Source organism: Anser brachyrhynchus (assembly GCF_964034855.1).
Source record: "Anser brachyrhynchus genome assembly, chromosome: 3".
NCBI classification, from domain to species: domain Eukaryota; kingdom Metazoa; phylum Chordata; class Aves; order Anseriformes; family Anatidae; genus Anser; species Anser brachyrhynchus.
Window position 1 is genome coordinate 83,237,675 of NC_137696.1, and position 24,795 is coordinate 83,262,469.

At 38.2% G+C, this 24,795-nt stretch overlaps 1 protein-coding gene across 1 annotated transcript in view; it reads left to right on the plus strand.

Annotated features, from left to right (window-relative positions):
• Nucleotides 1-17,639, plus strand: part of MMS22L (MMS22 like, DNA repair protein) — a 97,824-nt gene extending 80,185 nt beyond the window's left edge. Inside the window, exons 19-25 of the mRNA XM_080586468.1 lie at nt 154-313; nt 2,605-2,774; nt 10,187-10,398; nt 12,571-12,737; nt 14,147-14,243; nt 15,372-15,539; nt 16,949-17,639. Coding sequence (XP_080442594.1) covers nt 154-313; nt 2,605-2,774; nt 10,187-10,398; nt 12,571-12,737; nt 14,147-14,243; nt 15,372-15,539; nt 16,949-17,030 — 1,056 coding nt within the window. The 3' untranslated portion in view covers nt 17,031-17,639. The remainder of the gene's footprint in view (nt 1-153; nt 314-2,604; nt 2,775-10,186; nt 10,399-12,570; nt 12,738-14,146; nt 14,244-15,371; nt 15,540-16,948) is intronic.
• The last annotated feature ends 7,156 nt before the right edge of the window (nt 17,640-24,795 follow it).

Genomic DNA, 24,795 nt, shown 5'->3' on the forward strand with positions numbered 1-24,795 from the left:
GTACTGTACATCTTTGTCTTAGCTCATAGGAGAACTTGAGTGAAAAGAAATTATATATTAGATTTTTTTGTGTATGCAAAAAGAAATTACACAAACCTCATGAGAGACTTAGTAAGTTTATTTATATTTATTTCAATGTTTTTGTTTTCTCAGGCTGTTGGTAGAACTTACAGTGGCCTTCAAACACTCCCTGAGAAATCTGCCATGATACTAAAGTCTATGGAGTATTTAGGTGATGTATTAAAGTATGTAAAACCTTACCTGAAGGTAAAAGGGCCTCCAGAAGGTCTGCAGCTTACATATTGGATCATAGGTAATTATTTTGCAACCTCTTCTCTGTTAGGAAATAGTTGTATAAGAAATCGGTAAAATGTGACTTAATACCTTTGGTTTTTGTACTGTTCATCTTAATGGTTTAAAAAAGCAAAGTCACCAAGACGTTACAGTTAAATATTTATTTTTCATCCATTAATTTTCTTTTTTTATCCTGATGCTGTGAATCCTAACCTTCACGTGATTTTTTAAAAATTATCCCTGCAAACCAGTATCTTCAAAAGTAAGATATTTTCATGTCTTTTGCCACTGAAAATCACTTGTTTTACCTAAACAAAACCAGAAACAATGACAGGTCAGTGAAGCAGTTTTATGATGCTCCATCATATTTACTGGAGTTATGATAACAGAGAGGTCTGCTTAATCAAATTAGCAATGTAATATGAATCCTTTTAGAATTACTCCTCTTATATACAACTTGTGCTTTATTAAAACTCAAATTCTACCATTCTTTCAATAAAATGAAGAAACAATGATAGGATGGGAGAATGAGTGCTGTTTGTTATGAGTAAATATGCCACAGTCTGATTCACTTATCTTTAAAAATGCAGTAAGCCTTATATATCTTTAAGACAGAGATAATGATTTGCATGCACACACAATATACATCATGATTGTGAGGAGTACAGTGAAAAGCATGACCACCATGCAAAAGCGTGCATCAAATGCAATGAAATTTGAATTCTGTTAAAAATACTTTTCTATTGCAAGAGCTGCGTATTTTGATGTACATGACGTCTGTCAAATGAAATGTTTTTTAGATATCCAGTTGTTGGGGTGGAGCCTTGTAAAGTAATTTTAGATTGGTATTTTCCTTTCTGTTCTTTGCAGTAGGAAATGATTCATCTTCAACCATGCTGTTGTGTGCAAGAAATTGTCCTTTCTATTTTAGATAAAAAATAAGTTTAAAAAAGACTTTAAGGTATTTAAGTGTATTTCAGTCTCTTCTTCACATTCTGTGAGCTTGTTAAATTATAAGGACAAAGCCAGATTCATAACAAATCTGAAAAACCTGCCGTTTGCGGACACCGTACGTGTCAGATTGCGTCTTCTACTATCCCATACATCACAGCAGTGATAATAGAAGGAGTACTTTTAGTCAGAATGATCATGTTTCTTTCAAAAGAGGAAGCTCAGACAACGTTATTAGAAGTATTGTTTAGTGATCATTCTCTTTCTCTATGATTGATTGTTGTGTTTTCTTTCACTCCGCAAGATTAATGTTGTTTTTCGTTGCTTTTAGAGATGGTAATGGATGACTTTTATAGATTAATAATATCTTGTAACAACCTGCTTTTGATCTCTCATTATTTTTGAAGTCTTAAACATATTTTCATGGGGTATTCCTGTAGTTTACACCTAGCAAATTTTTTTTGCTTCTAATTAAATATAAACTTAAGAATGTTTGTGCAAACTACTACATAGGAATCTACTTAATTAGACACTTTATTTTTTTACATATGTATTTTGAGTATTAACACGAGTTATTTTCTCAAGAAAAATTGCATCTCACCTGTAATAAGAAGTTTCTCAAAGTCTGGGTATTTACACATCAACATTTTTTTTCCTTTTTCTTTTTTTTTGAAACTCAAAACAAGTTCTTAAAACTGTCTCATAGCTGTGCAAGTGATATGATAACGTGTAGAAAACAAGGTGTTCTCTGAGGCTCTTGTTTTGTGGACTGAGAGCCCACAAATATCTGGAGAGACATTTCTGGTTTAATGCAGTTAGCTGCTCCTCATCTTTTTCAGTCTGCCAAATTAAATACATTAAACACAATTTGAAAGCTATTTAATGTTTTCCTAGCATGGAATTTGGTGAGTAGTTGCTGAGGTGGCCACAGCGTTGTTAGAAATATGAATGGAAGGCAAAGGCACTGCCTCTTTGTACAATGCGATCAATGCACACGGTAAGGTCGATGTGCTGTAAGAGCACGTGTGCTGATTGCAGTAGTGTTACGTACCAATGTTAGTTAATTCTTCTGCAGGGCTGTGAGAGAATGCCCTTTCTTCAGCTTTACTGTACTTTTCCTAAAACAGCTCCACTTGTATTGAAACCTGTAATAGATTGAAACAATTTGGTACTTCTACTTTGCTGAATTGTAAATGGACTTAAAATTTTCTTGGGGCTGTCTCTAAGGGAATGAGACAGTTGCTGTTGTTACTCTTGGATTATCTACTCAACACATTTCCTCTTCAGGCTTTCTTTTTTTCTTTTTTTTTTTTTCGTGATTGTAAATTGCTTTGGGATTTCTTGGTTCTTTTTCAACAGGATGTCTTGTAAAGAACTGGGCACCAATACTGGCCACTTCCAAAGCACAGCAACTCCTGTTCCGCATCATAGATTGCTTGCTGCTCCCCCACTCTGTGCTCCAGCAGGACAAAGAGCTGCCTGTGGCTTTGCTGTCTGCCATCCAGGAAAGCCTACATCTTTATCTTCAGGTAAATATCTGAACTCTATTATCAGCAGACAAACGTAGCTTTAGGAAAAGATTCATACAGCAGAGGAGGTGCTTTTTTGTTTTGTTTTGTTTTGTTTTGTTTTTTCCCCTAATCAGAACAAGCATTGACGGAATATAAAGAAGCAGCAAGAGATTTTTCTTCTTGTGGAAGTGGAAGGAAAAATGCCACCCTATTGGCTTTCCTCTTATTGCATGCAGTTACGCTGTGCTACCTTCGAGAGTTGCCAGTCTGCTTGCTGTATATAGAGAGGCTCTTAGCCAACCTGCTGTTTGCACTGTCTCTGATGTAAGAGATTTCTGAAACAGCGGATGAAATAATCATAATATGTAGCAAGACCCTTGTTGAGATGACAGAGCAAACAAATGTTTTAAATCATCCTTGACTTTGCTAACTCTAGATAATTAAAGATGAGCCATTCTGAGTAGTTTGAGTTGCTCTTAGTAACAAAAGACAAGCCTCTGCATATCATGGCACTGTTTTATCTTAATACTTTGATGATGTGTTTTGCTGAATCAAATGCTTTTCCTACTGTTTATGCTTACATGTGTAAAGCTTCGTGTCCTGTTACTCGTCTCATTCTCCCTTCAGCTTACCTATCACTCTTGAAACTCTGCAAGGCTTGGTGATGCTGTAGAAAGAGGTTAATTCCTATGGGTGAGGAAAAGGTGGTATTTTTAAAATAAATAAGTTGGTATATTTTACCTTGTAATCCTTGCAACTTTTTTGCTTGTTTTTTCACTTCACTCCTAATCTTCATTTTGATTGTAGTTTTAACTGATTACATACCGGATCATATTGTGAAATAATATAGTGGTGACATTGTAAACATCCCTTGGATTTATTCCTTCTTTCAAAAGTTGCATTGTGATTGATGGCCTGTCATATGGAAATGAATATGATTATATAATGATGTGCAGAATATGACTTGCTTTGCTGCTCTGTAGGTATTTTCAGAAGCTATATACATGTAGGACCATCTGGACACTGATATTACTACAGAGTGTGACTGTCTGCTTGCTAATTTAGTATTTTAGTCAGAGAGCACTCTTTCTCTGTAGTCTGCACATACGGATGTAGTTTTAAGATGAAGCCACTCAAGTTGGTTTTGAAGTCCAAGTGTTGTGGACCTTTGTTTCCTGTTTTCTCTGCCAGTCTCTGACTTTCTGACCTCACTGTGGGACTCTTCAGCAATCTGCTGCTTAGTCCATGTGCTTTCAGGCTAAGCTAGATGATCTTATTGACTCAGTAGTTTATTTTAGATAATGCTGTTTCTAGAAAACTAGCAATTTTTTAATTTGATAAAGACTTGGGGAGAGAAGACAAAGAGGGGAAGACTTATTTTTCCTATTTCAATATACAACTTTTACATGTTATTATTTGTTTGTATTTACAAGGTTTCAGCATTTTAAATGCTACAAACCTCTTCATTAATTCAGAAATATTTCCTTCCCCTTTGTTTGGGAAAGTGGAAAAATGCCAACTTAGAGTCAATTCAAAATGGAAAATATTTCAATATCAGTTCCAAAACTGATTCTCTTAGGGCTGCTTCTGAGCTCCTTTGAGATCAAATGGATACTAGGGACTCTGACTTCTCAAGTAATTGTTTCACAGTTGGCTTAAGCCAAGTTGGCTTGAGGATGAATTCCTTCCCTTTCACCCCATGTGCATTCCCATTTAATTTGCTTAATGATTTTGCTGAAATGTGTGAGCTGATACAACTGGTAACTAGCCCCGCATAAATAAATAAATAAGTCAGGCAAATCAGAAAAGTGATAAAATAGTATATGTGGAAGGGAAAGCATGTAACTACAGTAGGAGGAAAGACAGAGAAACTGCATCCTCTGGGCGTAACCCCATCTTGATTAACTTAGGCTGCTGGTGAAATAAGTAATCAGCCTCTCCTTGGGAGGCTGCCCTATGTCTGGTGCCCATTCAGGGGGGTGGTACAGCGATATTCTAGTGCAGGAGCCCTAGTTCTCCCTACTAATAGACAAACGATGTTCCATACATCTGTGGCTGTTAATATCTTGTCTTACAACTTAATCCTTGGCCAGTTACATGAAAATAAAGAAACAGGAATTTTCCTGAATTCTCCCTCTTCAGCGCCTTCAGTGTGGGCTCTGCCTCCTTTGTTGGGAGAAAACTAATTAAAAAAAAAAAAAAACAAAACACAATTCAGATCTCGGAAAATGTATCAGTTTGCAAACAGCGATACTTCCCAAAGTTTTCAATAACTAATCTTACGGTGATTTATTTGATCTTTTATGTAGGTTTTGAAAAGGATTTGAAATCAGTCTTTGTAGCAGGTAGTTAATTTCAGACATTCATTGAGGCAACGGTTTTATGAAATGCTTTAGAATTTTGGAACTGAATACAAATAAATAAAATTCCCCAAAACATCACATACCCTACGTAATGGTAATGCAACTGGCAAAACAACTTGGACAGCGGGATTAAAAACAAGGATGATCTTGTCACTAAGAAAGACCATCACATCTGCTTATCACTCTGTAATAGCAGAGGCCAATTTTGTATCTTTTAGGATGAAATATTAAGTTCCATCTTATTTCCTAGGACCTTAAGCTCCTGGGACCCAGGAGTTGGACTTGATGATCCTTGTGGGTCCCTTCCAACTCGGATATTCTGATGCTATGATTTCCTCACAGCATAGTTGTAACGGTTTATTACTACCATCTCTATTCATCAAAACTGACTGTATCCCACCCTCTGTCACTCCCTCCCATAAAACCCTACAGTTTTTATTCAAATTTACAGTCTTTGTGTAATTTTACACAAGCACAAATTGTCAAATGCACTAATTAAGACTTGACACTGTGTTTCTCTCTCCTCAATTCAGACTGACTGTATTTGGTTTTGTTTGTGTTTCCTGCATATATAAATTTTGGCTGTACGGCTGTGCTTTTAGTAGTTATTGTGCCACTGGTCTGTTCTCCACTATACTTTGAACTTACCAGGAAGTTTCCTTCAAACTTGCTCACTGATGCTGCATTACCAAAACAGCTTAGCTCTAAAATTGCTTTGCAACTCTTAAACTGGTATTTTTTTCTTGCCCAAAGAGTTACTTACCATATGGATACTATTTCTTTCATTGTGCATCATCTATTTTGATAATATTTGATGACCTAGGAAAGATTTCCGTAGAACCACAGAATGGTTTGGGTTGGAAGGGACCTTAAAGATCATCTAGTTCCAACCCCCCTGCCATGGGCAGGGACACCTTCCACTAGACCAGGTTGGGATATAATATCAAAGCTGTTTTTGTAGTTGTTTGAATGGAAGATTTCATGAACAAGAGGAATGAGCAACATTTTTATAATTTTACGGGGCTGTTTATGTGATAATGATGCGTGTAAAACCTAACATTTTGTATTTTGTCTGTTTAAAAAAATAAAAAGTAGCTGATTTGTGTGATAGTGGATCATTGAAACCTTCTACAAGAAATTACCAACCAGCTGAGATTGCTCTGTGATGGATTTCTTGGAGAATGGTTTGGAGGAATTTTGATAGATGTTTACCAGTAATACGGGAAAGAACTGAAGCAGTGTACAGAACTTCAGCAAATAAACAGTAGTTCAAATTCATCTTGGAAGACTACGGTGCGGTGCGTAGAATAAGCATAATGTATATAATAATGGGATAGATGAGATACCCTGCTTGATTTATCAATGTTTATCCTGTCCAAATACAGAAAATGGTTTATTTCTATCTAAATACAGGAGAGTGGTGAAAGATCTTCATTTTAAGTAGTGCTTGGCACATACATTTTCCAGTAATTTTAATGGGCCTGTGCAGGCTCAGCATTTGTCAGAGATCAGACCTTAAAAGCCCTGCTGCAAGACACATCTGTGGTCCAGTATTTGAGCAAGCTTATTAATACGTTTTGTGAATTATAGTATGTGTTTAATAGGAATTGTACAACATTAATTGGTGAGCAGCAGATTTATTCCAACAGCAGGACTGATATTATAAGTCATCATTAGGTAGCTTGGCATTTCTGCAGTGAATAGTTCCAGTAATCCATATTAATCGGTTCTTCGCTCTCCACAGGTGATTTACAGATATATGGATAAATCAGAAGAGAGGCAGCTCTGGCCACAAAAGGTTCCTGCAGTGAACACGCACAGGAACCGGTTGCCTTTCTGTTAAAAAGAGGAGCAGATGTTGTCATGCTCTGCTCCTCTTAAAATGTCTTTGTTTTTTGGTGTTTTTTTTAGTATTTTTTTTAACCTCAGTAGATGGCTAAAGAACACAGTTAATAATAATAATAATAAAAGGCAGTGCTCTCAACTCTTTAATGTCCATCTGCTTTGTAGGGATTGTCCTAGGAGTCTGGTGTGATTGATTTCAGATCTCTGGTCCAGGATCTCAGTCCAGTAGCATGTGTTTCTTTTCTCTGTCAGAAGGAAGCTACTGTTCGCAGCTTCCTTCATCTCTGTTAATTACTGGTAGGATGTAAAAGAAGAAAGTACTATATGATTTCCTTGTAATCACATCCTTGGCCAGCGCTGCCTAGGGTATTTTGCCGTTGTACTCAGAGGTTTGCAGCTACCGTGCAACGTTGGTAATTTATCCCTTGGCTACTTGGAATATGACGTTGTCCAACCTTGTACGGATCTGCTGCTTTCCACACTTTTAAAGAAAAAGGAGGGTCCCAAAATAAAGAACACAGTACTGAGCTAAAGTCAGTGGGCCTTCATGTCTGAAAGAGAAAACCAAGTTCATCTCTGGAAATTTTCAGGGAACGACAGAAGTGTTGGTGCCTAAAAGTCTGATTCTTGCCTGAAGAGCTTTGATACTGTAGGCATTCCCTTCATATGTAGAGACTGATTCACGGATTTGTTTAGCTTATAGAAGTCTTTTTGTTTAGTTTTGTTTTGTGGGTGTTATTCTGGCTACCTGCAAAATGGAAGGTGATTTTTCCTCACTGTTCCCGTTTGGAAAAGAGAATTAGGATCTTGGAAGCCTTTAGTGCTGAACTTGTAAATTCCGTTCTGAAGTAAGAAAAAAAGGTGAGGATCCTCCTTACTGAGAAGAGATTTTGGTATTGCTGTGTGGTTTTAAAAATTATGTTTTTTTGAGAGGCACCATCTCTGCCTGACCCACCAAAAAGGAACCTACAGAACAAATAGGTTTTCCATGCTTTTAAACACTACTTAAGTTAGCGGGTCTCCTTATTGGGTATCAAGGGCAGTCTCTATCCTCATCAGATAACTGAAGAAGAAAAATCTTTCATGACTTCTGTCCTTCCCCACCCCAGCAAACAAGACTTCTCTCTCAGTAATGCTCGTGACACGTTGTCGTTTATAAATTTAATTCTTTCCTACTTTTTCAGATTACTTCTGTCCCCATCCCACACTTAAAAATTCAGAATCAGTTTGCTTCAACTTAAAAATAAAGTGCTCTTATGAATGATCAGGCTAGACTTGTTGATCCATCTTCAAGTGAAACTGTTACAGGAGTGTTATGTTGTTCTTTTGTGACCCTTTTATCAGACAGATTAATACACCTTCTCACATGTTTTTTGTGGTGTTGGAATAGTCTAGACTTAAGAGTGCCAGCTCTGGTTATGGGATTACGGAATATTTTTCTTTTTGTGCTGGAGAAAGGACAGGCAGCTCTTCTGTATGCTTGCTGCAATGTCTAATTGAGAACATCAAACACTCAAGCTTACAAAGTAAATGACCTACAGCAGTCTTTCGGAGCCTTCTGTTTGCCAAGCAGTGTGTTTTTAAGAATTCTGATATAGCAGCAGCTGCGTTTTACTACAAAATTTTGCTCTATGTAAGCAAAACACTGAGACAATCTGAACTGCTTATCAAAGTTCTGGTTCAGGGAATATGGTTTTTATCATTGGGATACAACAAAATTCCCAGGGAGTTCCAGAGGCATGTGAAGTTCAACCCCTGACAAACGTGTCTGTGTTCAGCAGGGCTGCCTGCAGCAAATCTTGAGGCAGGTCTTGAAGCATCTCATTTCTTAAGATCCAATGTTTCTTGTATTTGCATACTATGGAACCAAAATCTGGAACTCCACATTTCATGAAAGTGCCAAAAAGACTCTCAGTTGTGTCTCGACCTGCTTTTTTTTTTGCTGAAAGAGTTGTTTTGTTATGTTCATGTGGACAGCTATAGACCAAAATCTTTTGGGGAGGGAGCTCTTCTGCAAAAAGCAACGGGAAATGCTCTTTGTCAATAGCTGATGAACAAAAGCAGCTTTCAAGTATTTCTGAATTTTATACCTTAATGTATGAATAACCGTCAATATTCAGGCAGATATCCTACCAAAATTGGAGTCTGGATTGCAAACATACGGACTGCAGTGCTAATAGAAGCTTGAAGTACTGTTGAAGTTGCTGTCTAGGGATCTCTGTGCTTGAACTTCTTTTATGTCATTGTTCCTGTTGGACAAAACTATTGCGAAAACTGAATTCTGAAGAGACTTCTATTTGTACTCCTTACTGTGACCCTTGTGATAGGAGACAATTGGGCTTTTTTTTTCCCTTAGTGATTCATTCTTCTTCCTTTCAGTAACCAAAAGAATGGGAAGTGAATTCTTAACTTTATCTCACATAAACTTTTACAAATAAGAGAGATATTCCCTTCCCACAGGTGAAACGTCTATGTTGTATAACTATGGGTAGTGTTCACATAGAAACTTGCCTAGACAGCACATACTTTCATTATAGATCTTTCTCTGGCATCAATATAGCTTATATTGGATAAGTCACACCAGTTTTAGCCTTATTGTAAACAGATTAAAAAAAATCTTTAAATCCCTTACAAATGGTGCCTAATTTACTCTAACTTGTTCATGCTATCAGCAAATTTTTTTCTCATCAGACTGCTATTCTATCTTCATTAGACCACACACGTAGTTGAAAAAGAAATGAGGAGCTTTTGGGCACAGAAAACCTTTCTCAGGTCTGAAATGCCAAGGTTTTATTTCAGATTTGAAAGGAAGATTGTATGCCCCAAAGATCATCTTCCAAGTGTATTAGTTAGTCCAGTAAAAGACTGTCTCTCCTTTGTAAACTGTGACTTGACTTAGACCATCCATAGACTTAGATTAGATATAGACATATCTATACAGATAGATAGATAGATCTATATAGATCTATATAGATATCTATAGATATCTATCTATATATAGATCTATAGATAGATATAGATATAGACATAGACAAAGACCATTGACTTAGACTATCCATAGACCATCATAGGTGTAGCAAGTTGCTGATGTTTACTTGTCATGCGGTAGTTATGTGTACAGCAGTAATTTACATGCAGTGTGTAAGGAGTATTTACCTTTCTGTTGTTGGACTTGCTCAGTAGCCGTTAGACTTACTCAATTTCTTTCTCTTTCTTTCACAGGGCCTATCCTTTATATGTTGTCAGTCCCAAACTCAGGGAGCCTATTTAAATCAACTGCTTGGGAGCATTATTCAGCATTATTTTGGACGGTTTCTCCCTTCTTCACCAACTGCACTTGGAGTTGGACAGCATCCTTTGTTGACTGCTTTATGCAGCTCCATTACAGTCCCCCAGATGCTCCGTCTACGGAAGACCACTCTGCATGTCATAAAGTAAGGACCAGCGAAGAACAAAACATCATTTATTCAGATTTCACAAACAGCTAATGAGAAAGGGAATGTCACTGTTGTTTTCTCAGTAACTGATAGTTATGCTGGGTAGGGAGTCAAGGAAGGACAAAGCATATAGAGCAGCAAGGTAAAACTGAGAAGATTTGGAAGCCGGTGAGGGAGTCACTGAGGATGGAGGTCCTAGACTATAATAAAAAATATCGCATATGGCCACATGAAAAGCAAGTATGTTTCCAAAAACATTGCACTCCAATATACCTCATCGTATGGTTGCATCTCGGACTGTATCTAGGGTCACAGAGTCAGTTGTCACAGCTGCCTGTGCGTGGGAGGACGAGGTGCTCTTGTGAGTGTCAGGATATACATAGATGTGCCAGCTACCCAGGGGAAATAGAGATTTTGGGCTGTGAGAAGATGGAGATGTAGAGATACAGTCTGTATTTTTTCTTCACGTTGGGAGAAAAATTAATTCTCCTCAGATATAAGATGATTGCTTTTATCTGAGGTAACTCTATTTTTCTTTGTTAAAGCGTGTGTATACACGTTGATTAAAAGAATATCGGTGTTGATTGTAGGTAAATATGGTAGGCAATGTTGTAAGTAAAGCCTGTATTATCACATATTAAGGGAATGAATTAAGATTTCACAGTCTTCTGACATTTTTTTTGAACTTATGAATACTCAAACTTTGTCATTTTAAAGTTATTTGTGAATGTGTGCATGCATGTGTGAATTTTAAGATTGATAGTGGAAGGAAAGTTCTGAAAGTGTAATGGCACTTGGTGACTTGTAAGACATGAAACATTTCTTAGTGATCTGGGAGGAATATCTTAGAACCAAACAGCAGCCTGATTTATAAACTGTTGGGTGGTCAGGAGGCAGTCACTAGGTCTACACATAAATACATACAAAGTTCATTAGCCTTTTTGCCATACGAAAGCTAATGAATATCTTGCTGCTGCACAGAGGAAATTGAACCAGAGTGTATTATCCAGGTCAGAGAATCATTTGAGTGGAAGAGTATACCTACCCACCCCAAAAAATTGGTCTGCAATTTTCATAGTAAGTTAATGGGACAGGAGATTTCAGAGATACTAACCTAAGACCACATGATGCAAAGGATATAGAAGTGTTACAGTTTTTATTTTCTGAGTTATGTCAATGTGCATTCAAATATTCAGATCTTTTAAAGTCAGTTTTATTTGAAAGTGTAAATTTGTATAAGTGTGCCTTATATTTTTTTTAACAAGGATAACAGTTTTTAATTGATGCATTGCTCAGCAGACAAATTTGCTAGTTCGGGTAGCTAAGGGTAATTACTATTAAATATCTAAAAAGTTATTTTGAAGGTTCTGGGAGTGCTCTTGTTAACTGATGAATAAATGTTGTGTTCTATTTACCTGCACCCTTCTCTCCTGGATGTTCCAAGGTAACAGTCATTGTCTTCAGTTTCCAGTAAAGTCATTTGTAATGTCAAATCAACAGTAGTTCAATCTTGCACCACTTTTTTGGAAGAATATATTTTTTTAAAAAGTAAAAATTAAGAAAGTCATTAAAATTGGGACAGTCAATGTCAGCAATGTCAAAATTTGCTCTTGTTGCAGACAATAAAAGTTACCTTTTATTTTTGTGACCAGTTTTGTACTGGAGATGATTATGTTAACTGATGGAACAAAAGCAGAGATGGTTCTGTTTCAACATACCGTTGAGAGAAGTAACAGTACCAGTATAACAGTGGAGCTGTTACCACAAGTTGAATTGTGAACTGACAATAGCACATAAAGCTAAATAAAGTAGTTGAACAACAGCTATATTTTGGATGCTGTTTTGAATCCTGCTTTTATTCAGTTATTTTACGCAGCTTTAACTTTTATAGTCACACTTGGCTTTTTAACTATAATTATGACTGTTTTTTTTTACATCGCACAACAGAAGAGTCAAAAGGCATCACTGTCCTCTGATAAATTGGGAGCCATTTCTAAGACTAAGATAAATAGAAGCCATTAGCTGAGTCTAGATAAAGATAGAAATCTGTGTAACAGGCCTCCCGCTGAAATATCACAATGTTATTTTCAAGTGCGTGGTGCTTACATTGAATGAAAAAAAAAAAATAAAACAACTCAGACTATGTTTTGGTTTGCTTTGTCTTCCCAGTGAAAACTACATGCAGTTCAAAGGCAGTGCTCCGCCTCCTCGCTTGGCCTCAGTTCTTGCTTTCATTCTTGAGGTGCTTCAGCGAACGCAGACCACTGCACTGTGTGACATGGGCTTGGTTCTCCCAGCTGTGTTGAAATGCTTGGTGCTGGTTAATGAGCCACAAGGTGAGCCCCTTGTTTGCTTTTAATACATCTCTGTACACCTGTAAGACTTTTATACTGCTGAGCATCCTTCATCTCAATGTGCAAGTTTTCCATGGCTTTTAGATGAGGAGAATGAGGTGCATTAGCCAGATACACTGGACAAGCTTTGGCTGGTCATTAAGTAGGCTGGGACTTCTGCCTCCAAGACAGGAGTTCTTTTCTCAGAGTCACATGCTGTTCTCTGATGAACTCATGATCAGCTTGTCAGGAATCTGAAGAGCATTTCCTTTCTCCCATACTTCCCACCTCATTTCTCCCAGACTTGGTAGCTCTGGAAGTTTTCTTGCACCTAAAGCTTTTAGCCCAAATAAGTCTAGTGCATGTTCTCCGCATAGAGGCATTGGAAACCAACCCGCTACCTTTAATTCATTTATGAAGGGATCTTTGAGTCTCCTTTTCTTTCAGCACGTTCTGGTTGGTAGTGATAACTTTATTTTTAGCTTCTTAAAAAATGAAGTACTGTGTTCACTCCACAGTTGTACAATGAATGTGAATGTGCCAACAATTTCCACTCCTTGCTGCCAGTAGAGGTATTAAGCAAAGTGGGGATTCAACTCTGACTTCTCCAGGGAATTTTGGCTAATAAAGCAATTTTTGATTCTGTTCTGTGAAAGTTTCAAGGACGAGATATGCTCGGGTTAGCTGAATTAGCACACACCTTTCTCCCTACTTCTGCCATCGTAGCCATATCTGTCTGAAGCTGAAAGTACCCACTTTGCAGTGTGCTGTGGGGTAGAGTGAGCTGAATGTCCCGTGCTGCTGTAGCCATCAACACACTGCCAGTCTAGACAGGACTCCACCATGCCCTTGTAGAGAAGTAGTTGCAGCTCAGTTCCACTGTTACAAAGGAGGAGCTGTATCCTGTCACTTGAATATTTGGAAAAAATAAATGGAAGAAACTAGTGATTTTTGTTGTTGTTGTCTGAAAAAAGAAAAACGGGTGGAATTCAGAACAATACCCACCACTGAACGTAAGGAGTAGACCTGTATAGCTCTGGGCAGGATATAATGCCATGACTGCTCTTCAATGCAAATAAGAATGATTGAAGAATACAAACAAAACTTAAATTTAAATAAAATCCCTATTTCCACTAAGTGTGTGTCTCTGCCCTGACTTAGAGACAATATTGTACTTAAAAATCTGTATGTTTAAAAGATAATGGTGGTGAAAATAGGACTTTTGCGTAAATCTGTGATTCATTCTGTTCTTTATAGCCAATCTAACTAACTGCTCTAAGTCATTTCACTTGTATCAAAGTAAGATAAAAACCATTTTTTTCCTCATTTAAAAATTGTAATCTTCATGAAAGACATTCTCCAGATGGTCAGTTCAAGAGCTCTGTGTGAATCTTGTGATTTTTTTTTTACAGTTAAAAAAATATCTACAGACATTGTGCAGTGCATGGTAGAAGGCTGCCAAGCGGGGTCAGGAGGAGAACATGCCACCCAGCTGACTTCTGTATTTAGGTAACTAGAAAATATGCCAATTGGCAGTGAATCTACTGCAATCCAATTGACAGCAAACATGTTTTTTTTAAATAACTAATTATCTTTAACATACCACATTGTCTCTTGTTTATGGCACTTAAATTATGATACTTTTGGCACTGGTTTTAAACGTAGCTTGGCCAAAAAGCCAGAGCAAAAATATAGAGAAACATATCTGTGTTTTTCATGGATTAGGTACTGTTTTCAAAGGACTACAGTAGAGAGGGTACACTGCTGCTCTAAGGGGAAAATCTCCTCATGAATGGTGATGCTGAGTGTAAGGTGCTGTGCATGCTTAATTTGAATTGTATGTAATGGAGATCAAATCCTCATAGAACAAGTTTTGCATGTTATTTTATTAATTTCTATGATGAGTAAATAATAAGTTATTTTAATGTCAATTATACTTATTCCATACCTCTCCAACATCCTGTACCCTCCTGTTCCTCATGCGGATACAGTAGAGGAGATACATGAGCTAAGACCCAAAGACCTTTTGCAAACCTGAACATTGGTGCTGTGTTGGGTTATGTCTAGACGAAAGCTCCAGAGAGATCCTCTGAATTCGGTGTGTAAACACTTTGAGGTGTTTCACTCCAGTGGTGTAACTTCTCATTCAAATGCACTCTGTGCTCTTCAGAGACCTCAAGCCCTCAGGAAGACAAATGGATAATGCTTCCACCCTGCTTAAGATCCAGTGGAACTTTACAAAGAAATGCTTATGTTGTTTCTGCAGATTTGAATCTAGATGCCTTGTCTTAATGGACTTCTTTTCGTTGTTGTTAAATAATAAATACATCTTTTAGTTTTTCATTCAGACAGCTGCATTACAACGTAAAGTGCTCTGGAAGAAGTCAGCCCTGGCGAAACAGCAGCAGAATCTGACAATTTGCTTGAAAATAAATGTGTGGTTTTTTTCCTCAGCATTAGCCTTCAAAAGCATGGCTCTGTTTGGAGAAGGTATTCCATGTAGAGTATTTCAGTGTAACAATAGGAAAATTTCCATGCAGCCAGATTGCTTGTTCTGATTAGACTCTTCAGTTGTTCTTGGCATGTTCTCTGCATCTAGTTTTGACCTTGCATTAAATGCCTCTGTGTCCCCCTCAGGCAGTTTATCCAGGACTACACTGCAGTGTATGATCACCGGGTTTACAGCATATTAGAAGCAGTGGCAGTCTTGGATCAGACTTTAGTTACCAGCCTGATTCCCACAATGACACAGGCTCTGAAGGATTCAGAGCACAAACAAGGTCTTGGAAGAAATGCTGCACAAAGGTTTGTTTTTTATTTAATACTGCTTTTTGATAATGAATAGTAGGGGTATATTCTCTTGAAATAAGGCAATGTTAGACAGCATTACACATACTAAAAAATGAGTGATTTTTACAAGTGTTCAAACAAAATCTCCTTTGCTCATGCCTTTCATGGTTTTAAGCCATCTATGTTTGCTAAGTATTTTCAGAGATATTTTGACACTAGGGCTACAGACCCCCACAGAATTTCAGAGAGGCCAGACTGTCTCTGTTCACTACACTGTGTTATAAAGCATGCAATGAAGAAGAATTCCTGCCCCAATGAATTATCCTGTACGCCCCTATGTTAGATAACTTTATGGCTTAAAAGTAAAATTATAGTATAATCAGATATGATCTCAGATGCTTGGAAAGAAATATCCATGGCTGAATTTTAAGAGTTCTCTCATAATATAAACTTCTGAGAGTTGTGGGTGTTCAGAAAAGGCTGGCCTCCTCTCCGACAGGCACAGCAGAATCATACTTTCTCCATTTGCGCCCCTGAGAACTCAGGGCAGAAATATTTGACATGTGAATCCATCTAGCCTTAGGAGGAAATGGCACGAGGTGAGCAACTCAGCACAGATGGTGGCTTCTGTTGGTGCAGATGCAGTAGTGAACTTTCAGCAACCATATAAATGTTGCTACAAAAAATCGAGGCAGCTCTGCACCTAAGCCAGAAGGGCTCCTTCCGTTAGATCTCCTAACTGGAATGCAGGCTCTAGTGGGTCAATGCCAGGAACTGGCCTCAGTGTCTGGTTACATGTACTGGTACCCCTCAAAGGGTAGATCCTTGTCACGCCTCAGCCTGGAGAAGTTTTGATGTACGCTTTGGCAGGGCCCGGGTTATTTAAAAACAAACAAAAACCAGTAATTTAAGAATGAAATTCATGGGATGGTAAAGGTTATTCAAGGCATATACATTGGCCATGCAATGAAAAATATTTAATTCATTTATAATTGTATTATTCACTTTTTATTAGCTTGGCAGTCTAGTATCTCACATCACTGTACCTGTAGCGTGAGTCACAGAGAGATTTCCTGTGCAGAAATCAGATAGTGAACATGGTGAAGTCTCAATGCAGATCTCCTCTAAACCCTGTTTAACTCCATGTTTTAAAATAAAACAAAAATCTATTTCACAGCAGCTCCCTACAGAAAGAGACTTCTCAGCATCTTCACAACACTTATAGCTGTAAATTATGCAACCCTCATTCTTCCTCCAACCCGGCCATGCTAAAAATTCACAGCAAACAAAGCTGTGGATAAATAGGGAAAGAAAAAGTTATTGTGGGTTCATATCCCAATGTGTTTGGAAATTATGTGCTTTTACTCCTCACATGTGTGAAACTTTTAACTAACACATCACTTTTTTTTTTTGTTTTTCAACAGAGAAGCCTATAAAAGACTCTTATCTTACCTCTCAGAGGCCGGACAAAATGAGATACAAAAACTGGAGAATGAGACAGGTTAGCAGTATGCTGGTGATTGATCCTTTCCTCTGACAATGCTGATACCTAGAACTGCTCTGTACAACACACTAGCCAGGTTTTTATCTGTACAACTGCAATTATTTATCTTTTTTTTTTTCCAAGTTATGTATTAATTTTAATGATTTCTATGGTATTTGAATATTGTCATGCATCTGAAGAGTAACTCTGAATATCTGCTGAATGGTGATTAAGAGGTATGGCAATTTTATTACATGTCCAAATGTCTACATGAGCAGAGCCTGTATTGCAGCATACAAGGCAGGATTTAAAAAAAAAATTAAATCAAAGTAATTACACAAAACTCAATTCACATGGAGACCTGACCCTCTTAACACTGTCCTTTTGAAAACCTCATTCAGTATATTCTTAAGAAAATTGTAGCTTTGTAACTTCTAATTTATTATGTTAAGAGAATGAAAAATACTTTTCTGTAGTACTGAGCTTTTTGAATGCAGTGCATTCACCAGTAGTTGGGCCAGTATGGTATATATTAAGAAAGGTCTTGTATATATGTTGCACAAAATGTATATAGCTATCTTAACCTTCCACCTGTATTAAAACATTAAAGTTTTTCAGTTTCCAGTGTAAAATCTCTTCTGTTGTGTTTGTGGGTAATATAAGAAAACATAGGCTCAGATTTCCTGACCTCTTCCTTTTCAGTACTGTTTTAAAATTAACCCAGAATTTAAAGGGATCCCATGTTGTTTTTCATTAGTCATGGCACTGTTAATTACACATTTAACTTACAATTGGTGTAAATAGTGTAAGAAAAGAGAAAGAGGACAGTAGACCTCTGAAGGAAATGCTCATTTGGGAAATTTATTTCATTTGAAATAAATACGCTAGCAGTTACTTCTGTCTGCCTAGAAAGCTGGATTTATCAAGTATTGTGCTGTATTTTGGATTATCTTTTGGGGCTTTCCAGAATGACTCTAGCTCTAACTTTTTCTACACGTTTTCCAAAGTTCTCAGGAAACTTCCATTAATGCCTATGGAATTCAAATTTTTCACTTCCCACAGTAACCCATATTTTTGCAACCACTTACTGGACTCTAGGAATAGTAAGTTTTCCCCTAATGGCAGCAATGGTGAACAGGCTGCTTCATTTTAACGTTATTCAGATTTTAACTTTATGATATTAATGGGAAGGAAAGATTATTTTTGCGTCTCAAAAATGCCACCAAAAAAAAAAATATCTTGGTCAGAGCGGCTTTACTTCCTTCATAGTAATTTTATCAAGTCCGAATAGATAATCTTTTTCCCTAAATCAGCTATCGTTACTTCGGATAATGCAATAACTAAAAGCCTCTTTAGGCTACTTAATAGTGCAGAACATGAAGGTTCTTTTCATTATGAAAGTGACTTATTGAACTTGCATTGTAGCTTCTTGTAAGCTTCTCTGCCTGGGAGGAGTTTTATTCATCTCAAGAGAACTGTACTTCTAAAAAGCTTTTAAAAAATAAATAAGTTTTCCAAGTAAGATTAATAGAAATGTCTCTTCAAAATTTGAGTCCTACCACCCAGATTACAGAACAGATGTCTGACTGTAGTATTACTTCCTGAGAGTAAAACCTTACATCTGTAAAGGATGGAGCAGATACAACAAATCATTTAATGATGTGTTTAGCAGATTGTTAAAGACACATTTAATACTAGCTGTAGTGGTTGGAAGTTTCTGAAAAAGCAACAGAGCTTTATGCAAATGTTAACAGATCAGTGCATAAGAAACTGATTTAAACAGTTTGGAAATGATCATTCTTCTCTGTCAGAAAGTTAATGTGAACAGAAATAAAGCATTTTGCATTATATTCATCAACCACTGCCAAATGGGCATTCTGGTTTGGTCTAATTATTGGGTATGGACATTTGCAGATGTGACTGACAGTTTTGATAATATTAATGAGATGAAGGCTTGCAGAGTATTACTCTAGACTGACTTACCAAGTATACACCAAAACAGCAGTCCAAAATTAGTTAGAAAATAGAAGAAAGTGCTAAATTTAAGTACAGTATTAAAAAATGGCTGATAACCACCACAAACCTAAACAAGTTATGTATTACCTTAGACAATATGTTAGACAATTATGACAGTGATTGTTTTATGTGTCTTATTAGATGCTGTCTGTATAAAGGTTAAATAATGTTTAGTGTCTGAAGTAGAGTAAACCTTTCTATATTATTTTCCATGCAGTTTGGTTTAAAAACAGTAAAAATGCCTACCTCCCCTGTACATAGGAAACTGCTTAAGCTAGAGCAGGAACTCCTGGAAAGCTTCTATGCTGGTTGCTACCACTGACAGGAGCAGGTCATCTGCATGTAGGCACAAAGGCTGCCTCTTTACTTTGCTTAATGAGCCACAGGACAGAGCTTTGCTGCAAATCAGGTAAAGGGGATGTGAACAAAAGACTTCCACCTGCTGGTAAGCCTGCAGTATCCTTAGCCTCGCTCAGAGGAAAGGAACTCAGCCCCTGCTGAGCCTGCTTTCTTCTCCCTTCACCAGAGATTCATCCCCGTGGTCATTTGTGAAATGGGTGGCCATCTTCTGAGGCATCTACATTGGATCTTATATGTGGAACAGGAAAAGTGTCAAAGCAGAGGCTTTCACTCAGAGACTCACACTTTCATCCGTTCTGCCAGGGATCAGTATCCTGGTGGCATGGAGCTTGGTATTTGTGGCAGCTGAAAATGTCACCTCAGGGTTTAGCCAGCAGATACTTCAGTGTGCTGCAATTTGATCAGCAGCCAAGCAGAATTTTTTTTTAATCTCTCAGTGACTCCCTAGTCTTAAACTTAAGCTTCTTGCTTCCGAGCAGTTTTCCTGCCAGTATTTTTTGGGGTGGAGGGGTTGTAAGCATTCGTACTTGAACCGGAACCAGTAGGCACGGCTGGTATTACTAGCAAGTCATATACCAACCTCAGAGACTCACTTAAGTGATCATCACCTCTGCAATGTGTTGGGACAGGCAATTTCAGACATCTGTTTTCAAGGCAATGTAGATAGAAATCTACAGGGAGCATCAGAGCAGAAATCCTCTGTGAACCAGGGAGTGTAGATGTGTTGCTGCCTTGCCCTGCATTAGTTTTTGGAGTCTTTATTTCTCAGGAGAAATGGGCAGTGAGTTACCAGAAGCTTCCACTACCACTGTGCAGGTGTCTTTCTCTGCCAAGTCCCCTGTAGGGTCATCTGCCCTCCACTAAGTGATATAGATAACTGTTCTCCACAGTGTCTCAGGGGAGGATCCCTGGAAAGCTATTAAGCAAGGCTCCTGTGTCTGTGACAAGAATGTTGATAATTGGAAAATGGGGTCAAGCCTCAAATCTGAGATGATGTCTAGCAGATGAAGAAATTATGTCCCGAGATCACCTTCCCAGAGATGTATACCAAGCCTTACTCTGAATCTGTTAAGAGTGTTAATACAAGCTCATTGACTGCACAAAAGACAAGAACTGCCACTTGGATGCTATCAGCCCCTGACAGCAGCAGCTGTGTCAATCAGTTGGAGGGGGGAGACACACTTCCAGAGACATGCTAGAGCTTAAAGAAGATACTTGCCAAAACTAGGTTGGGCATTGTAAATTATTATTATTATTATTATTTTTAGGGGTCAGTGACTCTTGCAAACAATTTGTCCTAAAAGATGTCTTCAGAAGGCATACATGTTCCTTTCTCTTACCCAGTATTGGTATTATTTTACAACAACTGGAAGGTTTTTGCTTATAATTATTCAAATTGTTTTAGAGGATAATGGGCATTTCTACTATCTTATGGAAAATACTGTGGTTGAGCTCACGCTGTCCGTATCATGTGTGGCTCTAGACCTGTGCAGGGGGAGCTTCACCAATTTCACTGGCCTCAGTGTGACCTAATACAAACTTCCCAGAACTTGTAAAGTTACTGAAAATTAATTTAATTTTAATTACTTAAAATAAGGAAAAATGGCTTCCTGGAAGAAATGTTCAGTTAGCACCTGGCCAGCTGCATGTTCTTAGAGAAATCGGTGTGGTGACCACTGACATGTAAGCTTCATAGGAATAGTACAGCCTACTGTGCCCATCCGTTTGTACATCTCCGTGTTGTTTTTTTTTTAGCAGGCTGGAGCATTTTGGCCCCAGTTCCCCAAACATTATTTAAAGACGTTGTGATATATTTGTCTCTATGTTCAAACGTTACCTTTCAGGAATAATCCATCATCCCAGTAGTATTTAGACAGGCAAATGCCACTGCAATTCTGCTTCTTTTACCCAACTTTTTGAGGCTTTTGTGGCCTCTCACAAGCTTGGAGCAAAAGCATTACTAAGGTTAGAGTTAATAATGAAATTCAGAAAGCCTTCACCAAACACTGAGGGTTAGTCCTGCTCCCCTTCTACATATGAAAAGTTGATGGTATTAAGCCATTTTGAATCTTAATTACAGTCATGGCAGGATCAATGTATTTCAATGGTGTGTTAACAAAATATTAAATCTCCATAAGCTTTTTCTTCCCCAAAGCCTGCTGCATGGTCCATCCCCAATATCTCTTTGTGTTTAGCAATGCTAATGATGTTGACAAGAGCCTTCTTTAAAGTCCAGCTGGCGCGAGCCTTGTAGGCATTTTCTCCACTGATTTTAGGAGCCTGAGGACTATTGTGCCCTTTCAGCTCTTAATTCCTACATATTGGAAAAAGGAGTAGAAAGTATTTCTTTTTTCTATTTTCCCTGTTCCAGAATTCAGGATATTGATCACCTCTGACCCATTATCGTCCTTGTGGTGTGAAACAGATGTCCAGCACATCATGAACAATGGCAGGGAGAGGAAAGTCCGGTTTATCGTTCCTTTAGTAACCCTAAAATAACTGAAAAATGATGGAGGGGGGGACAGAAACCTTCTATTCAAAATTCACATGCAACTTCCATTAGTCCCACAAAGCTGTCCATCTATTTTATAAGAATTTCCCTTTTTTTATTGTTATTAAAGAAAAGGAACACGATAATTTAAACTATTCCTTGCTTTCATTTTCAATGACAAAAAAAATAGTGGGGGAAGGCACTTGTTTCAATAAAAGAGTCTCTGAAATAGAAAAAATTTATGCCTTTTATGCTGGAATAGAGCAGCAGACCTGTGCAAAGAAAAAGGTTCTGCGTATCTTGTAATTGCACAGAAGAGGAGCTGCCAACAGCACATACTACTTACTGATAGTCATTTAAGGAACTTTTTTAACTGTCCACCTAAATGCAACGTATTTCCCTCAGGAAACTGAAAAGAGGTTTTATTGCACTCTGGTTTTCCTTCTCTTAGTAGCTTCAGAAAATAATGTATGCATGGGTATTTTCAGTTTAATCATATTTTATAATTTTTAACTATTACTTAAAACTCAAATTCAGTGTAATCAGCCCATCTGTTAGCAATGGTTATAAAATTATGTTGAAGATTAAAAATCTGATGCAGTGTCAATATGTCCTAGCATAATTAGACTTGTTTTATGATGAATGACTAGGATATGGCTTTTGTCTACTTGAGCAGCATTGAAATGGTAACCCTTTTGTAGGCTCAATATACAAAATGTAGAAGTACGTATAAAACAAAGCAAAACAACCACAGAACCCAGATCCTGCACTTATAGATGTGATGTCTTTGCAGGCCTTCGTAGATACCAACAGATTAATTCCCTGTCAAAACCAAATTCAATGAATTGTTCAGTCCAGCAAACATTATCTCAGAGATAGTCTTGCCTGTACAGTGTCACCCAAACAGACATTAAAATTTTTGAGTTTGCTAGTCATCAATTTTAGAAAGGGCTGACATGACCTGTATTACACTGGCAGAAAAATTAGCTCAGTTTTCAATTGAGGTTAGGGCATTGCTAAAAATACTTGTTCTGTTCTTCCGTACTTTAAGTATTGCAACATAACCTAATCTACCCATAGTAAGAGTTAACATTTTAAGCATTTTAATTCTGGCATTACTGTGAAAAAACTATACATAACCATCTCTATTGAAAAAACATCATGTGGATATTTTTTCCCTTTAAAATGTGTCCTTGAAAAAAAAAAAACTTAAGTTTTGCAAAATTAAACTGTAGAAGCCCTTTACATAGTCTATGTGCTAAACTTCCTGCAAAGTCTTCCTCCGCTACAAACTCTGACTGCAGATGAAGTGTTTTAACCTTGCCCTCTTAATTTATTCTACATTCTAATTTTCAATAAACAGATGCCGCCTCCTTTCGCGCTTGTTTCCACATTGTTCCACATTCTGCCTGTGTTGTTTCTGCATGTGTGAATATTCAATTATCTATTTCTCCACGATTCTGCAACTGATCTACTAAATGTCTGTACAGGTTTGGGGGAGGGTAACCAGGGAAGGCAAAAACTTAAGGAAAAAAAGAGTTACAAAAGTTTGATTTAGCTTGGGAGTCAGGTACTCTCCCTGAAAGCTAAGTTATAACAAAAATCGTAAGAAACTAGAAATGCAAGGATTACAAACACGCTACTGCACGGAAACAGACTGGCTGCACACTGGCTCATAACACTTAAGCATTTCTTTGCTCGGCATTTGGGTGTGAAATGCTCAACAGAAACCAAAGGGGCAGAACAAGCCGTTGGTGTTGGCATCCTCTTGGTGCTGCTGCTGCTGCAGCATGTCAGCACTGTGCAAGGCTGCTTCTGGAATCTGTCTTTTTGGATAAAAAGCACGAAGTAGCTGATTGCTATTGTGGTTATTTATAGGTAAGACTTGCTGATAAAACATCTTAGGACTCAAAGGTGAAGTGTGCTGTATAAAGGACGAAATATGACTTTTCATGGGACTGACTCCAAAAAGGAGATCACAGGACAGGAGTAAAAGTGCAAAGGCTCTTCATCACAGCCCTTAAGACCTTGTGGCCCACAAGCCTAGCTGCAGAAATGCACAGAACTGCACTGGCTTCCAAACTCACCAGTTTACAACTGCTGCTGCATTATTCAGCTGTAAAGGTACCTCTTTCCTGAAGCGCCTCCTGAGTTCTTGCTGGCTGTAACCTGCTCCATTACCTTGCACAATTTCCCAGCTGGGAACCTGAGTGAATTGCGCTGGCAGCTGCTTTCACACTGCGCTGGTCTGACTCCGGGAACAGAATATGATCAAGCGTGGAAATATTCTTATTCTGGGCATCTTCAAGGCGCTGCAGAAAAACTGAGCTAAACTGCTGCTCAGAGGTATGTACCAAAAGCGGTAGGCTGGGCAGGGATAGTGGTTGGGTTCAAAGGCTTACAGTTGCCAAACAATATATAAAATTAAGAAGAGGTAGGCATGGCACTCATGCACAGGAGTCAGCAACTGGTGCACTTTCAGGAGTCATGGACACTAAATGTAAAACTGGCCAAGCAAGCATGTGCTGGTTCAGACCTCCAGGTCGCTGGGCAGCCTTTGCCAGCGGGTCCCCTGCACAGTTTCAGGCTGCCTGTGAAGCCATCCTTGCTCCGCCACCCACCCCCTGCTCCTCCCTAGCAGAGAATCCTCTCCAAGAGCAGAGCTGCTGCTGGCACCAGCCTGTTCTCTGCCTGCGCTTGCACTGACGCCCTTCTCTCTCTTTACCTGGTAATATCAAACCCTTTTGCTCACCTTGCTGGAACTACATGGCATTTTCTGAGTTCAGGTGCAGCAAAGCACCCCGTCTGTCCCGAAGGTCCTGCAACAAAAGCAGAAAGACCCAGCTAGGAAAGCGAGGCACCCGGGGTCGCCATGAAAGGATTCTCTGTAATCACTGGAGCCTGATGATTAAGAGCCAGAG